The sequence below is a fragment of the Alnus glutinosa genome, chromosome 3 (assembly GCF_958979055.1).
Source record: "Alnus glutinosa chromosome 3, dhAlnGlut1.1, whole genome shotgun sequence".
NCBI lineage: Eukaryota > Viridiplantae > Streptophyta > Magnoliopsida > Fagales > Betulaceae > Alnus > Alnus glutinosa.
In genome coordinates this window covers 32,082,769-32,100,996 of record NC_084888.1, presented here as the reverse complement: position 1 = coordinate 32,100,996, position 18,228 = coordinate 32,082,769, and the positions used below count along the sequence as shown (strand labels likewise).

At 37.4% G+C, this 18,228-nt stretch overlaps 2 protein-coding genes across 2 annotated transcripts; one reads left to right on the top strand and one right to left on the bottom strand.

The window, feature by feature from the left end:
* Positions 1–1,041: 1,041 nt before the first annotated feature.
* Positions 1,042–1,410, top strand: LOC133863372 (uncharacterized). The gene has a single exon (XM_062299313.1). The coding sequence runs from the start codon at positions 1,042–1,044 to the stop codon at positions 1,408–1,410; it is 369 nt and encodes a 122-aa protein (XP_062155297.1).
* Positions 1,411–3,365: 1,955 nt separating this feature from the next.
* Positions 3,366–6,753, bottom strand: LOC133863371 (probable LRR receptor-like serine/threonine-protein kinase At3g47570). Its single transcript, XM_062299312.1, has 2 exons — positions 4,047–6,753; positions 3,366–3,808 (listed from the first exon to the last, which is right to left on the bottom strand). The coding sequence occupies exons 1-2, from the start codon at positions 6,751–6,753 to the stop codon at positions 3,366–3,368; spliced, it is 3,150 nt and encodes a 1,049-aa protein (XP_062155296.1).
* Between the last annotated feature and the right edge of the window lie 11,475 nt (positions 6,754–18,228).

Below are 18,228 nucleotides of genomic sequence, written 5' to 3'. Positions count from 1 at the left end.
AATAAGAAGAGGAAAAGATGTGAAGAGAAGTCAGAAGAGGAAGAGGACGGTGAGGAAGATTTAGAAGAAGAGGTGAATGGGTGCGGGGTGTGGCGCTAGGAAGTAAGTAAAGGAAAAAACAAAGAGGGGGTGTGGGTGTGTGGCGCTGTATATTATTCAGCGGGGCGAGTCCCTGGGGTTTTGAAAAACCCAAACCCGTACCCCGCCCCTCCCAGCACGGTTTGATTAAAAATCAAACCGTTTTTCATTCTAAATTTGCGGGGCGGGGGAAATGTGTTGCGGGGCGGGGTGGGGCCCGTGGGTCCTGCACACCCCTACTCTTAAGTCTTTCACTTTGTCATATGTGATATTGATAGATTGACTAATTAGAGAGTCTAGAATGATTGAGTAATAGGCTAGTCTAGAAGAATATAATTTTTATTTTATTTTATTTGAATAATTAGATATAGACTATCCTTGTAGAATAATCATATACTGTAAAGACTAATCTAGTAGACTATTTGAATAATTTTAATATTGTCCACTTGTGGTGTATTCATGAATTTAGAAATTTTTTTATGCTAACAATATTTTTGATTATTTATTTTACATTTATGTGATTGATTGACTATTATTTTTTATTATAATTATTTTCTTATTAAGATAAGAACAATATTAGCATTGTTTGAGAAGGCTTTTTTCATACTTTAGGATTTATTTTATCATTCTAATTTTGCCCCTACTCGGACAAATTCCTGGCTCCGCCTCTGATGTAGATCCAAATATTGATAAAAACTATGACATTTTTTAAAAGTAAAAGCTTGCAAACTAATAGCCACAAATTCTATCCCCTAAATTAAAGTCCCCAATATCCACATAACAATCACATTGCATCTAGGGCTGCGAAAACGAGTCTGCGGGTCGACCAGTGAAGATCCGTGACTCATTTAAGATAGATCCAAACATGACCCATTTATGTTAATGGGTTGGAGCTCCAGACACGACACGGCATGACAATTTTCACAGGTCACCTAACACGACCTGTGAAACTCGTTTAGCATAATGAGTCGTTTCCAAGCCCTCAAATCTCGACCCTCTGTCGTCCCTAATTCGTCTTCTCATTCTTTATCTCCACCGCAAAACTCTCAGAAATCAACCACGTCTAGTGTGGACGAAGATGAGCTCTTTGCCAGATTCGTTGCTCTCAAGGGCTCTCACGGAATTCCTGCGGATCCCAGGTTATTATCTTCCTGTGATGATGATGCTGCTGAGGATGAAGAAGATGAAGTGGAGAAGTTGATTCAGTGGGCCAAGGATGCCACTCGTCTCGAGCGCTCTCTTTTGTCCGACGATGACAGAGCGACGTTGGCAGCGAGCGGAGAGCAGAGAGAGAGAGCGTCGAACGGGAGGATGAAGAAGGGGAGGCGCTGAAGAAGAAGAGGGGGTGGCGCCAAAAGAAAAAGATGTTAGGGTGTTTTTTTTTATTTTTTTTATTTGATGTGTTTTCACTTCTCTGCCCGGGGTCGTTTCCACTGCACACCCTCGTACCAAACAAGCCCTTCAGCTTCTTTGATGCGGTCAATTCTCTGTAATTTTAAAAAGAGTTGACAAAGTCAAAGGTACACAAATTGAGCCACCGTAATTTGGCATTAAAGCCACCGTCGTCGATCACATGAACGGTTGAGTGGCTGACCGTTTTCGTAAGTAAAGTCTCAATTTTCACTTTCCAGTTTCCACAAAGCACGCATGTCGCACGCTGTTCAAAGAAAAAAATAAAAAATTTCCTTGGCCGTGATCTTATAGCAGAATTGAGTAAAGATTGAAGAATGGCAATTCCTTTTCTCTTGGAGTAATGATTTATTGTTACTTTTTTATATAACTTTTTATCACTTTGCTTATGTGGTAAGGTGGTCCCCCACTTTATTTTATTTTTAAAACTCAAAAAGTACTAAGGGACCACTTTGCCACATAGGTAAGGTGGTGAGAAGTTGTATAAAAAGGTAGCAATGAATCATTACTCATTGTCTTGTCCCACTTTTACAACCAGAACACTAGTTTTAGACGCCTGTCAGGCTGTCATTTCAACTTTCCATATAAATGAGTTTGAATCCTTTTTCATTTCCTTGAGCCCAGTGCACTGTGTTCATTAATGCTTCTATAATCTCTACGTCCTAGGCTAATCAGCTAATTTCACTTCCTTTAAAATAATAATAATAATAAATAAATAAAAAACATAATCGTGTCTGGCGGCCCGTGACAAGACCCGTCAGACCGAAATACACGGGTCATAAAGTCATAAACGGGTTAACCCGTTTATGACCTAAACTCGTTAATTTTGTATCGTATTCGTGTCGGGTTGTCAGGTCGTGTCAAAATTACCAATCCTAATTACATCAAACTAACAATACTCGATCCATGAGATAAAACAATTCACAATTAAACGATTACAATCCAACTCCAAATATCTAAAAGCACATAAAAAGTCTCCAGACATAATAAAGTTTAAACATCAATATAAACCAAATTCCAGTACATCAAACACAAATAAGACGTCTCACCAAGTACCTGTGAGCTTGAACCATATATAAGAACCCCCATAGTCTCAAATTACAAAGGTCTTGAACCATTGTATTATCTGAAAAAAGATTAATAAGATTTAATCTTATTATGAATTTTAACATGATGTATAACAATATATTATACTTGAACAACAACTATATCAGATAACTGAAGTATGCTTAATTTTCAAGTGTGTGCATAACACGGTAATAAGTTAGCTTTTTCCATATTACACTACCATTTTAAAAACACTTTTATATATGCATACAAGTAAAAGTCTATTATGAGTAATTCATCACCATTCCCAACATCATTAATTTAAATTAACCTCAAAATAATTAAAACATATATGCATCTCATTACAAAATATTGCTTGACTTGCGCTATTTGTTTGACGAACACATGAAATTATAATAAGACGTAGTATTAAGATAACTCAAAAAATTTCAACAACCATTATTTCTTTGTGAAACATCATATTGAGGTAGTTTGGAAAAAAAATAAAATTCTGGTTAACCAAATTTACTTAAGTCGTGCACATATACAAAATTTCAAGAATTTCTCTACGCTCTTTAATCAAACATGCAATCAAACTTTTAAAGAGTAATGCTCTTCTTCATATCTATTTATCACACCGGTTTACGTGGTGTATTATAAGTAGTTTTTTTTTAATTTTTAATAATGTTTCAACCTAATAAGAGCAAGATTCTCTCATTCCCTGGCATCAAAATTGAAATAAGAAATAGACGGCAAAATTCAATGATCGAGCTTATAATCATCATTAAAATTGAAATAAACAATTTACCAATATTACCTGTATGTTAATGTTAGGTTCCACTTGTAGTTTTAAGAAGCTTCTTTCTGACCAAATGAAGCTCAGTTACAACATCTTTCATGCTCATCCGTTCTCCTGGTTGTTCAATAGAACAAGCAACTCCAATCCCAAACGTCAAAATCAAACACTCTTGGATTCTGCTTCTTCTAATGCTACTGTTATTATCAGTACTGTTCATGGCTATCTCTTCTTCTCTTCTAGTGTTGTTGTTATTATCAGTACTGTTTATGGTTGTCTCTTCTATTCCCCGAAAAAGAATTGGATCCGCAATCTCGACTACTCGTTCAGGCAAAGCTTCTTGGACGAAGGAATGTAGATTTAGAGTGCCTTGGAACATGTCATTTGTAGGTCTTTTTCCAGTAAACATTTCTAATAGGAGGATCCCAAAGCTATATATATCACCATAGGAGGACACCTCATTTCCCATACCATACTCTGCAAGTCAACATATATATATATATATATATATATATATATATATATATATATGATAAATTGTAATATGACTATAACTAATGCTAAGAAAGGAATTATGCTATGATACTCTCTATGTGATGAAACCAGAAAATAAAATACCAAAATGCGAAATTTTTTATTATGAAGAAATGTTCAAATTTAGACATGTTCTTAGAAGAAAAAAGACTATAACTAAGAAATGATAAAGAGTGTTTACCTGGAGCCGCATAACCAATAGTTCCTCTTACACCAATAGAGCTCGATTGATTGGTTGAAGAGTTATGGTCAGCTTCGGGAGCGAATCTCGCTAACCCAAAGTCTCCGACATGTCCAATCATTTCATCATCCAGAAGAACATTGCTCGGCTTGAGGTCACAGTGCAGGATTGGTGTTTGGCAATGATAATGGAGATACTCCAATGCGCTTGCAACATCAATGGCGATATTCAATCTCTGATAAAGATTCAAACTCCTCTGCTCCTGGTGCACCTCATCCTCTGTAGCAGTCGGATGCAACCAATCTCCAAGGCTACCATTGACCATGAATTCATAAACTAGAGCCTTGAAATCATTACCCTGATAATCAACACCTGAACAGACTGTGAGTAACTTTACAAGATTCCGATGCCTAATGTATCTCAGGGCCTCACACTCGGCAAGAAAACTTTTGGAAGCTCCACGACCCAGAAGGTTGAGCACCTTGACAGCAATTGTCATTTGACCATCGTCAATGTCTCCTCTATAGACGGATCCAAAACTACCCACACCAAGCAAATTTGTAGAGGAAAACCCATCGGTGGCTTTTAGGAGACTTTGGTACGACAAATTTAAAAGCAAATTTCCTGAAGAACTTGAAGTTGGTTCTTTTCTTTTTCTTCTTAACCAACAAACAAATAAAAAAGACAGCACAAAAATTACTCCTAGAAGCCCGCAAACTATGGAGATAATTAATTTTATGGTGAAGGTCAATTTTGTCTTGTTGGACTTTTCAAAGTTGCATTTAGGCAATTGCATCTTAGGGATCCCCCCGCATAGTTGACTGTTTCCCACAACTGAAGTTGCACTTGAGTTCTTGAAAACGCCTTCTGTTGGCACTATACCGTCAAAATTGTTGTAAGATAAATTCAAAAGATCCAAAAACTTGAAACCCACAAAAAAGTGTGGAATTTTTCCAGACAAATTGTTTCGAGAAAGATCTAACTCTTGAAGTCCTCTCAAAGAACTAAAACTTGATGGAATGATCCCTACAAAGAAGTTTTCTTGCAGGTTTAGAAACACTAACACAATACAACTGCCAAGACTCGTTGGAATTTTACCAGTTAACATGTTTTTTGAGATATCTAGTCTACGTAGATTTTTCAGATTTCCAACTTCCATGGGAAGGGGACCGGTGAAACGGTTACGGGACAAATCAAGAAGAATTGATAAGGATGAGAGACCAATGACCTGCGGGGGTATGGTACCACTGAGATTATTATTAGAAAGATCTAAAGTGATCAAAGATTGGTTCTTGGCTAAACTTGAAGGGATGCTTCCCTGCAGATTATTGTTGGATAAATATAGTTTGAGTAACAGAGTTAGATTTCCAAAAGAGTATGGAATGTTGCCTGAGAGACTGTTATATGATAGAACCATTTCCAGTAACATCTGAAGCTTTCCAATATTAGCTGGAATTTTACCTGAAAATCTGTTATTCCACATGTGGAGTCTCTCTAAGTTGACGAGATTCACAATCCCACTCGGAATCGTTCCGACTATGTTGTTGTTATCTACTAACAATGTTTCTAGAGTAGATGACAAGTTACTTATGCATTCAGGCAAGTGTCCACCAAAATTGTTGTCGTTTATAGCCAACTTCTTTAAGCTAGTGGCATTGGTCAAAGAGCAAAGAAAACTCAAGTCATCAGCTCCCTCACTTCCTAGGTGGTTTTGGCCAGTACCAAAAAATTCAAGCCTATGCAACTTTTCGAAAGAAGGCATGTTTCCGGTAAATTTGTTCCCTCCAAAATCAAGTAGTTCCAGATTAGAGGCATTGGATATTGAAGGAGGAATGGAGCCTGCAATAAATTTGTTTCTGCCCACGGAGAATTTTTTGAGATTCGGAAGAGTTATCCCCAAGTCCCACGGAAGACTCCCTTGGATTTGATTTTCTCCCACCTCAAGAATTGTAATAGAAGAGAGATTGAAGATTGATGGAGGGATGGTGCCAGAAAAGTGATTCGAAGAAAAAGAAATAGCTGTAAGGTTCATAAGTTGGCCTAGAACACTAGGAATACTCCCACCTATATTATTGTCGAGTAAATAAAGGTTTTTAAGTGACGATAAGTTGCCAAGAGATGGAGGGATACTTCCTGTTAGTAGGTTGTGGTCGACAGCAAACGTTATGAGCTTTGACAAGGAGCCAACCTCAATAGGAATTTCCCCAGTCAGCAGATTAAAATAAAGTCTGCAATACTTGAGGTTAGAGCACCCCGATAAATTTGTAGGAATTCTGCCACCTACTGAATTATGGGCCAACTGTAGCGACACTAATCTATGCAAACGGCCGATTTCTGGAGGGATTTGATGACTGAAGCTATTGTTTATGAGATATGGACGCCTTAGAAAGCTCAAATTTCCAATGAAAGGCGATATAGATCCCACGAGTTTCTGAGATCCCAGGTCCAATTCCATGACCCTCTGGTGGCGTCGACCACATGTAACACCATGCCACAGGCAGAAGTGGGTGGTGTCATTCCATGAACTCAAAACCATGGAAGGGTCATCGACTATTTTGGCCTTGAATTCAAGCAAGGCTTGTCGGTCTGTCTCATTCCCGCCAATGCCATAGCCATAGGTGGTGGAACCAAAGCAAAAGACTGAAACGATTGTTAGAATGCAAAGAGCTGAGCAAGAGACTGCGGGACTTAAGGGGGGAAGCCCCATGGTTGGTTTGCTTTCGTTGCTACTTCTTGATGTCTCTCAAGAAACAAAAGAAAATGGTATGAGGAAGGGAAATCCCGTTCGTGAGCTAATTAAATAAATGAACTCTTCTCAAAATTGATGTACACAACGGGGCCCAAAATTGCCAGGTTCCACCCTTTCTTTTTCTTTTTTTTGTTTCTCTTTCCCTCTTTTTCTTTGTTCTCTCTGTTTTCCTTTTCATTTTTCTCTCCACTTGTCGGGGTACGTATGGGCCAGCTTCCGCTCACCAGCCACGCTGGCTCTGGTCAAATAGCAAAATACTTGTAATTTTATATTAAATTTTTTTTAAAGTAATTTTATAATAGATTAATGTAACAAGGATCAGTACTCAATCAAATCATATGAAAGTTTTTTTTCCACATTTGTGATTTTTTATATTTTTTAGATATTTCCATTTGCAATTGCTGGCAGCTGGCATTTGCTGCTTAAAAGGTTTCTACCGACATTGGACGCGGCATTAGTGATTAGTCTATCCTACGCTTGAACAGAAAGTTGCAGGTGATGCTCATCCCTAGAAGAGCACTATCAACCACCTATGCATTTGAGGACTGATCGGTGTACATTAGTTATTATACAATTGTTATGTAAAGTTTTTTTTCTATACATTTTTATATGTAAAGTAGTTATCAAAATTTATTTTAACAAAGAAATTTTAAAAAGTACCATACATTCGATTATCTATTATTTCATTATATCATTAAATATTTTTTTTTTATCTTTCTTTATTTTAGTTCTTATATATTTTTTCAACGATAAGTAATTTTTTTAACATGGTAATTTTTTTGGGATAATTATTTGCTATAAATTAAGTTAGCAAAATTTTTAATCTCATCTGAGGTGATTCGTATAAGTATGACCTTAAAAATAACAAATATCTTTTGTCATATAAATATATTCTGAAATACAATTTTTCAGATTCAGAGATATATTAAAATATTGTTATAACATAAATGAGTTTTGGTGAGAGAAATAAGGAAAAGAAGAGCGGAAGAAAGAAACAAATAAAAAACGAGATGCATGTGTGAAAAGTACAACTCCACGTATAGATTTGCACCATTCCTCAACGCATCACAAATGTATTTTGCATTTAATTTATATAATTGGATAAAATGACATTTTAATAAATTGATTAGTTATTTTAGCCCCCAAAGATAAAAATTGCTAAAATAAGATGTTATGGGTGTGGGAGATGAAACTATTTGCTTTATTTTCTGGCCAGAAGCAGGAGAAGTAACATCCGTAGAAACAGACGTTACAGATCATAATGAAGCGTCGTGGTACAGAAAGATGCTCTAAAAAATAATGAAGGAGTGCATGACACAAAGTGGTCCATCCAAATTCGCCTTATTGGGCAACCCCTACTCCTCAAGGACGAAAAAAAATAAAATAAAAATTAATGGTAGTAAAAAATGGTTAATGTAATTTAAAGTATGAAGAATTTATATAAAAAAGGTTAAAAATAAAAATTGTATTGTAGTGAATTTTTTATTTAAATAATAAAAATAATTTTTTTAAAAAAGTAAAAATAAAGAAAAAAAGAGGAGAGAGAATTGTCAAAGGGGCAGCTCTGTAATGTAAGCCTTGTTTGGTAAGTCTTGTTAGAAAACAGGATGGTGCTTGGCACTATTCATTGTACTTTTTTTCACTTTTTCATTTTTTTCGACAACAATACACATTAAAACATTTTTTTTATTTTTTTATTTTTTATATCACATCAATAATTTTTTATTACTATTTAAATTAAAAATTTACTAAAATATAATTTTTTTTTTATTTTCCTATACAAATTTTTTTTAATTACTTTATATCATATCATTATTTCTTATTAATTTTAAAATTAACAATTTCACTCCTATATTATGTACCTATCTTTGCCAAACAACCCGGTAATGTTGAACCTGGACCCAATCCATGCAAACTCTTCCTATTCGTTGGTCTCAGACATTCAGGTCAACCGACCTACGACAGCTGGAAACTAATCAGAAAGAGCAGCAACTTTGGGATTTTCTGCAACTTTTTAGGTCTGCAACGACCGGCACTAGCTGTGAGTCTGTGATTAATGCTGTCCTCCGTCTCATGCGGTCGTGTTTTGTATCTGTACTTATTGCAGTGTCGGGGTTGTTTGTCAAGAAACAATACATTACAGTACTATTTATGTACCTTTTTTTTTTTTTTTTTTTTTTTTTTTTTCCATTTTTTTATACTTTTCACTACTAATCAACATCAAAACATTTTCACTTTTTTCACTTTTTTATATCACATAATAATTTTTTATTACTATTCAAATAAAAAAATTCACTACAATACAAAACTTTTTTACTTTTTTATACAATTTTTTTTTATTTTATATCACATCATCACTTTTTACTAATTTCAAAAACTAACAACCCACTACTCTGTTCTGTTCTGTAATATCACTTGCCAAACAAACCAGTCGTCACGTAGTAATTCACGTGGTACTCGTGGTCAAATTTAGTTATATATAAGTGAGACTAGAATTTACAAAGTGACGTGGGTATTTATTTGACACTGTCATGTTAATCACAGTAAAATTTAATCACAATCCATTATAACACATAGGCATTCTACGTCTTGCCCAAAGCCTGCTGATTAAAATGTACTCAAAAATTTCGTATAACCTTTATGAAAAATCTAGGAAGATAGGTGGCAATTTAGCCTATAACATATAATTTACACGATTTTAAAAGTTGAGCATTTAATTTATCAAACAATATTTACCTGTATTTTTATTTTTATTTTTTATTTTTTTAACTGAAACGCTTTAAAATTACCAAACCAAACAGACGTTAAATATCTGAAGAAACTAGTGGAAACATTCATGTTGACAGCTCTATTAACTCAGTCTAAAATTACCTAGAAATGATAGGTGAGAAGGGGACCTGGTAGGAGAGGGAAAGACTCAAAGTCATCAGCTCCCCCACTTCCTAGGTGGTTGTAGCTAGTGCTTAACCATTATATTCATCGAACTCCCAGTCTCATATAAAAAAGAAATGAATAATTCACATAAAGTAAGAAGTTTATAAAAATATTTATGAATATCAAGTTTCACATTGTCTAGTTACTAAGTTAAACTGGACTTTATAAAGAATTTTAAAAAAGTTTCAAATTAATTAGTTTTTTTAAAATAATAATTTAGATATAAATAGCGTTTTTTCTTAAATTGTTACAATCGAAGCCTATGCAACTTTTTCAAAGAAGGTACGTTCCCCATAATACTGTTGTTTGCAATATTTGAGGCATTGGATATTGAAGGAGGAGAATGGAGCCAGTAAATTGGTTACTGCATGGAAATCAACAAGAGTTATCCCCAGGTCCCACGGAAGACTTCATTGGATTTGATTATCTCCCCCACCAAGAATTGTAATAGAAGAGAGATCGATGATTGATGGTGGGATGGTACCAGAATTGTATTGAAAAATTAGTAGTTAAAATGAAAAAATTTGTATTTTGAGCAAACACACTCCTTACGGTTTAAAAATGTAAATTTGTTTTTTACGTTTTATAATACAAATCTAATGTAGAACTCACTTTTGAAAATTGACTTGTAAGGAGAAAGTGTCTAAAAATTCATATACATATGGTTAAGATTGTACATAAGTAGAACTCGCATTTAAAAATAGCATTGTAAGGGAGGGGTGATCAAGATCTTATGTACACCGTTAAAATTGTACTCAAGTACAATTCAACATTGAAAATCGTCTTGTAAAGGTTAAATTGTATTCGGGTAGAATTATCTTTAAAAATTGGCTGGTAAGAAAAGGGTGTCTAACAGTGGTAGAGATAGGTTTTTGTAAAACCTTTTTCATTTGTTTTTTTAGTATTTACGATCCAAACTTTTGTCCTCTAGAAATTCATTTTACTATTATAATTGTTATAATTATTATTATTATTATTATTATTAAGATATCATGTTTCACGATGGCTTTGCCAAAAGCAATGCCTTTTTCCTTTTCTTTTTGTAAAATCTTTTTCATTGGTTTCTTAAGTCCTTACAGTCCAAGCTTTTGTCCTCTAGAAATTCTTTTTACTATTATAATTGTTATAATAATTATTATTATTATTAAGATATCATGTTTCACGATGGATTTGCCAAAATCAATGCATTTTTTTTTTCTTTTTGTAAAACCTTTTTCATTTGTTTCTTTAGTCTTTACTGTCCAAGCTTCCTTTTACTATTATAATTGTTATAATTATTATTATTATTAGGGATAAACACCTTTTTAGTCCCTGAGTTTTTGCAACTTTATTTTTTAGTCCCTGAGTTTCAATTCGCATCACAGAAAATACCTAAATTTTTGGAAATGACCAAATAAGTACCTCGGTTAACTTCTCCGTCCAAAAACTAACGGCTCGCCACGTCACTGACACTTAGCACCACTAGAATGTCGACATCTGTCCAGTGAAACAAGTCAGCATTCACTTAATTTCCAAATCACCCAAACACCTCCACATCACACACCCACGTCATTTCTTCATTTTGGGGGGAAAACTATTTTTTGCAATTTAAGAAACTCAAAACTGAAACTCAAATATTTCAAACAAAAAAACTTAAATCATTTCATCGTTAATCTGAGAAAGAAATCAAAATCCCTAAAATTAACTTGTGAAGTGAAGAAGTGAAGAACCCTAATCCCTAAAATCCCCCTCGGCCGACTCTCTCTCGACCGGCCGACTCCCTCCCGGACTCCCGGACTGTCGCTCGATTTCTCTCCCGTCGACTGCACAGAACCGGCCGACTCCCTCCCGGACATCGAAGAAAGGGGATTTCACCTAACCTCGGCCGGACGTCGAAGGAAGTGGATTTCGCTCGCTCATCAGGTCGGCACATTCCGAGGTATTTTGCCCATTTTTGTGTTTTTAGAAGTTTGTTTCGTCCTATATATATATATGGATTGTGTATTGTGCTTGTCGATTGAATCTTTGTTTTGGTTTTTGGAACAAATGCTTGTCGGTAGTTGGGCAAAGTGATGAGGTTATAAAAGTTGATGGCTTCTTGTCGCACACGAGATTCCAAAGGGAAGGAAGTTTCCCGTGGTGTAGACAAGGTCGGTTCTTAGGCTCAATTTTTTTTAAAAAATTTGTAATTTTTTAATTTTTTCCTTAATTTCCGTTTGAAGATTTAGACAATTTTTTGTTTGTTATGTGTTTTGTGTTGTCCGTTCCTTGAAGTCATCATCCGGATCGTCCTCAGTGGGCCGTGTTGACATATCCTATTTCTGTTTCTGCGATTTACCCGCCCCTTTGAAGACCTCGTGGACTAGGGAAAACCCTGGAAGAAGATTTTGGGGTTGCGCCACTTACAACTCAAGAGTAAGCATTTTGTTATAATTATAGATACTCGGTCGTGAGTTTTTGCTGACTGAATGCTACACTTCAACATGCAGACAAAAGCTGCACGCAAATTTTTCAAATGGCTGGACAAGCCAACTTGTGCAAGGGGTGTGGAGGTTTTAGATGAGATTACCAAGAAGCTTAACGAAGTAGAGGATGCAAATGGTACTTTGGTAGCAAGGGTTAAAGATTTGGAGAATGAAAATGTCAGTTGCATGGAAAGAGTTAGGCAATCACAGAAGTGGGATGATAAACAAATGGAAATCATCAGGTGTCTAGAGAAGGAAAATGACAGCTATAGGACAAGAGAGAAATTTTTGATGTATGCTTTGTTCTTCTCATGGTTTATAATTCTGTTGATTGCTTGTGTTGCACTTATGAAATGAAATGTAGTTTGAGATATGAATTGTAGATTATGTAGTTTGGATATGTATTTTGTATATTTATGAGAAGTATGTAAGTTTTATGGATGGAGCTGCTGGAGAAATATTGTTAATATGTTATGTCAAACAATATCCCTTCATGCTGCAATTGTACACTCTGTGCTCAAATTCTGGGTCTAAACAATTTTATTCCATTGCCCTTCAAGCAGTATCACAGAGAGTACCTCATGTTTCCATTTATATCATAGTAGGTACCTATATTTTATATAAGTATCACACATAGTACCTCCGTATGGGTTTTAACAAGTTTTAAATGTAAAGCACAAACAATATCCCTTCATGCTGCAATTGGTCAACAAATGCACACTAAGTGCTCAAATTTAGGGTCGAAATAATTTATTTAATTGAAATTCAGTAAGCATCACAGAGAGTACCTCATGTTTCCATTTATATCATAGTAGGTATCTAGGTTTTATATAAGTATCACAAATAGTACCTCCGTATGGGTTTTAACAAGTTTTTAATGTAAAACACAAACAATATCCGTTCATGCTGCAATTTGTCAACAAATGTACACGCTGTGCTCAAATTTTGGGTAAAAACAATTTATTCCATTGCCCTTCAGGCAGTATCACATAGAGTACCTCATGTTTCTGTTTATATCACATAGAGTACCTAGGTTTTATATAAGTATCACACATAGTACATACGTATGGGTTTGTAACAAGTTTTTAATGTAAAACACAAACAATATCCCTTCATGCTGCAATTGGTCAACAAATGTACACTCTGTGCTCAAATTTTGGGTCGAAACAATTTATTTAATTGAACTCCAGGAATTATCCCAGAGAGTACATCATGTTTCCATTTATATCATAGCAAGTACCTATGTTTTATATAAGTATCACACGTAGTACCTCGTTATGGGTTTTAATATAAATGTCACGAGCAACCTGTGCCTTGATTACAAATAGCCTGCCTAACAAATATGTGTAAATAGTTATATCAACAACCAGTACACATCCAGTAGGGTAACAAAATACATTAACAATATGTGCATCCAATAATCAAACATGTACAAATATGTACATCAACAGCCCTTTTTGCAAAATATCAATACAACACAAAATATGTGCACATCACATGAACACCCAGTAGGGTAACAAAATACATTAACAATACTCTCGGGCATCCACAACCCGGATACAAGCATCCATTAACATAAAATGTGTCTTGTCTTTGTCTTGTACATCAATCTATTTGAATTGGTTGTGATCCACCTTGCTGCAACCCAACCAAGAGATAGGTCAATCAACATGTATTTAAATAACAATTAACCAACCCACATAGGGTAACAAAAGTTAAAAATTAGTATGTGGCCAACCTTTGGTGGCCTCTTGTACACGGAAGACATTCTCCTTTCTCTTGGTCTTCGACGTATGCTTGTTCCTCGAGGTATGCTTCGTGTTCGAGGTGTCCTTGCCGGTTGACCTGATGGACCTGCAGGGGCAGATGGGCCTACAGGGGTAGGTGGGCCTGCAGGGGTAGATGGGCCTGCAGGGGTAGATGGGCTTGCACCTGATGGACCTGCAGGGGCAGATGGGCCTGCAGGGGTAGATGGGCTTACACCTGATGGCCCTGTCCTTGATGTACTTCCCTGCCCATATTTGACAAACACATTAGTTATAGAAATATGGTCATTGAACCAGTAAATAGAAATATAGTTATTCGACCAGAAATACCTACCTTCGGTTTCCTAGGCTGTTTGGGATACTTCTTCCTATTCGGGTTGTCGGGTTCACGGCAACTCCTAGCATTGTGCCCCTTTTCACCACAATTTCCACACCGCACATCGTATCCCTTGCGACTCACTTTGATGCTCTCGTTTGGCTGCTCATCAACTCCTCTTTTCCTCTGTTTTTTGGGCCTCCCGCGCTGTTTCCTTGGCTGCGGTGGTTCTATAGGTTCCACACCCTCATCAACAGGCCACTCATCCGGGCCAGGCATAGGACAAATCCCGGAGGCATAGGACTTTCTGTACGTATCCATCATGTACCAATGGCTGACATAAGTCTCGGGTTTTCCTTTATTGAGGTATATTGCACAAACTGCATGGGGACAAGGAATACCATTAAGTTGCCACCTCCCACAGCCACATGTTCTTCCTTGAAGATCCACCACCCGCCGAGACTCATGGGCACTATCGACCTCAAACTGCATCTGATTGCTCCACCGGCAAATATAGTTCTTCGCCTCTAACTTGTTTCTCTCCAACTTCTTCACAATCTTTGGACAAATTACATTCGGTGTCGTTGCTGCCCCAGCATTTTTCTTACTGAACCGGTTCATAATCTGCCGCCGTATAGTCTCGAAACAAGTTAGTATCGGCTGGCCTCTTGCTTCCAACACCCAAGCATTGAAGCTCTCGGCGACGTTATTTAGCAAGATGTCGCTGCAGCTGGTGGTTCGAAATGCGTGCCTTGCCCACATTTTTGGGTCAACCCCCTCAATGTACTCGAGAGCTTTTTTGTCCATACCTCCAATGACAGAGAGGTAGTACTTAAATTGGACTTCATTGGGTGCCCTAGCTGCACCCCATAACGCGTCCTTGAACTCCTTCCCCTTCCATCCCTTCCCCTTCATGTTTGCATGCAGGTGCCTAACACAATAACGATGCTCGAGGCCGGGCATTAGATCCTCCAGAGCATCGATTAGTCCCTGTGTAAACAATAAATAAATATCAAACAAATGTTATTAAAATAAAAATGACCATACGATAATTGTATTAGATATTACCTTCTGTCGGTCCGACATGAACGACCACATATGCTCCCGCGGAAGCCCAATATCCTCCAACAGTTGGACCAAGAACCATGTCCATGTCTCCTTGTTCTCTGTCTCGCATACCGCAAATGCAATAGGATATATGTCATCATTACCGTCACGGCCGATTGCGGCATGCAACTGCCCACCCCATTTCGTCTTAATGAAACATGCATCAACACATATCATCGGCCTACATCCTGCCAGGAATCCTTCTTTACATGCCATCAAAGAAACATACATCCTCTGGAAGAACACTCCGTCCCTTTGGATGTAAGCCGAGCTACCGGGATTCCACTTCCGCAATGCATTGCAATACTCTCGGGTGTGACAATATTGTTCACCATCTCTTCCATCGAGGATTTCGATTGCCATCTTCTTTGCACGATGGCAACTCAATATTGTCATCTGCACGTTGTAATCTCGGCGTATCATTTCCCTCAACGCCCTAGCCTTAAAGCTTCTTTGGTCTCGAAAAATCTCTACATATCGATTTGCAGCCCACCTGATAGTTGCCTTCTTGTTGTAGTAATCACTGCCACAGTTATGCTCATTATGGAGAGTCTTGATCTGAAAATACTTTCTACAAGGCGTCCAGGAGGCATGTATTTTCCATGGACATAACGATTTGCAGTGGGCGGTTACCCGTTTTTGCTCGTTATGCACATACTTGTAATCAAAGTTATTTTGCACTGCGAATAGTTGCAATGCTTCTTTAAATTCTTTCGGGTTCGTAAACCTCAACCCTACAGTTAACTCCACTGTCTGACTCCAGTCCCGCTTTTTCTTCCACTGGGGATACCTTTTCTTACGCTTTACAGTTGACCCTTCACTGTCTTCTTCACCACTGTCTAGACTGTCAAAGTACTCACTGTCATATGAATCCGCGTCCGGGTCATTTGCTGCATCGACTCCAATTCCCGCGTTGGAATCTTTATCCCAAGTCTGAAACCAGGTATTTATATCATCATTCGGTTCCCGTAGGACATCCTGTTCCTTCCCTACAAACATGTCCTCCTCCTCTCCATCAGTCAACTCAAAATCACTCAACTCAATGTCCTCCTCCTCCTCCTCCTCCTCCTCCTCCTCCTTATCCCTCTGTTTCCTTGGCCGCCCGACTGGCCGTTTCCTTGGCTGCTGTGGTGAATGTTGTACTGCTGCTGGCTCTTGGGGTGTCTGTTGCACTGCTGGCACTTCTGCAGGAGACTGGGTCAAAAGCAAAACAGGGTTTACCACTTCAATTGGAAGAGGTTCTTCATGATCCACAAAAACATGCAGCTTTTTCCTGCCACTACTCAGCAGCCCTTCTTTTAGAGTAGCGAAATCACCATCTTTGGTAAGACCGTGTATTTGCTCGTTGGTCTCATCATCAAACTTGTAGTACATTTTGGGTATGTTGTTGTATTCATATTGCAGGTAGCACTCCAAAATGTTTGTCAAATCTCCAAACTTGAACTGGGATGCATCTATACCGGCGATTGTAAGAATGTCTCCGCCAATATAGGCCATCCTGTGTCCAGATAGTGACCCATTATGGTAAACAAGTAGGTCAAATGTTGGATCTGACATTTTCTGCACCCTGTGAATTAAACAAAAAAGGATCATCACACTCTAGCAATAAAAACTGTAAAATTAACTACCAAAGAAAGATGGGCACAAAAGAGGGGCTTCTTAGAAAGTCTCTTTTGTTTTCCTCTCTTTTATTTTTTATTTTTTATTTTTTTTGATGTAGTAAGTAACATGACATAGTCATTCAACCTTCATCCTCAAGTTTATTAATGATTTCTGTCCCGAACAATAGGAACTTTATGTTAGTGGGTCTGGTTTAGTTAATAAATGTAAATCATCCTAAGTGTCAGTCATTGTTTTTGTTTTGAAAAAATAAGTCTGTCTGTTAATTGGTGAAGAATTGAAAAAAATGAATTAATCCTGTAATTGGTAAAAGTTATATGACTTCTAGAGTGAATATGAATTTAAATTTTGCTTCTGTTTGTTCACAGCATGAGTAAATATTTGGTGTGTGTTCGTGTGCATATCTATTTTTAATAGATTGACTTTCTCTTGTCTGCAGCATGGGAGGCTTGGTTGTCAAGCAGATGCTTTATAAAGCTAAAGCAGAAAATATTGATAACCTTGTGAACAACACCATTGGAGTGTAGTGCTTTTTGTACAGATGCTTCACATTGCAGATGCTTCTTAGACAGGATGTATAGTGCTTTTTGTACTTTATTGTTCCCTTTTGCACAGTTGGGACCCTCTTGGCCAACATGTGCAACCACAAACACAACAGATAAAGACAGCTATGCAATAAAGTCATACATTCAATAATGCAATGTGCTGGACAACAACCCAACCAAACTGGTTGTTGGTTTTCTTTACCCAACAAAAGACAAAAACATGTGACGATGGTCAGGCATGTGACGATGGTCAGGCCTTACCCAACTCGGGATACACCCACAACAACCGAAAGTTTCGGTTTTTATAACCTCATCACTTTGCCCAACAACCGACAAGCATTTGTTCCAAAAACCAAAACAAAGATTCAATCGACAAGCACAATACACAATCCATATATATATAGGACGAAACAAACTTCTAAAAACACAAAAATGGGCAAAATACCTCGGAATGTGCCGACTTGATGAGCGAGCGAAATCCTCTTCCTTCGACGTCCGGCCGAGGTTAGGTGAAATCCCCTTTCTTCGATGTCCGGGAGGGAGTCGGCCGGTTCTGTGCAGTCGACGGGAGAGAAATCGAGCGACAGTCCGGGAGTCCGGGAGGGAGTCGGCCGGTTCTGTGCAGTCGACGGGAGAGAAATCGAGCGACAGTCCGGGAGTTCAGGAGGGAGTCGGCCGGTCGAGAGAGAGTCGGCCGAGGG

What these genes read in the sequence shown, in the direction of transcription:
- LOC133863372 (XM_062299313.1), top strand. Translation starts at nt 1,042, where the DNA reads ATGAGTCGTTTCCAAGCCCTCAAATCTCGACCCTCTGTCGTCCCTAAT.
- LOC133863371 (XM_062299312.1), bottom strand. Translation starts at nt 6,753, where the DNA reads ATGGGGCTTCCCCCCTTAAGTCCCGCAGTCTCTTGCTCAGCTCTTTGC. An exon ending in TATTGGTTATGCGGCTCCAG is followed by an intron (nt 3,809 to 4,046) that starts GTAAACACTCTT and finishes GTTGACTTGCAG; the next exon opens with AGTATGGTATGGGAAATGAG.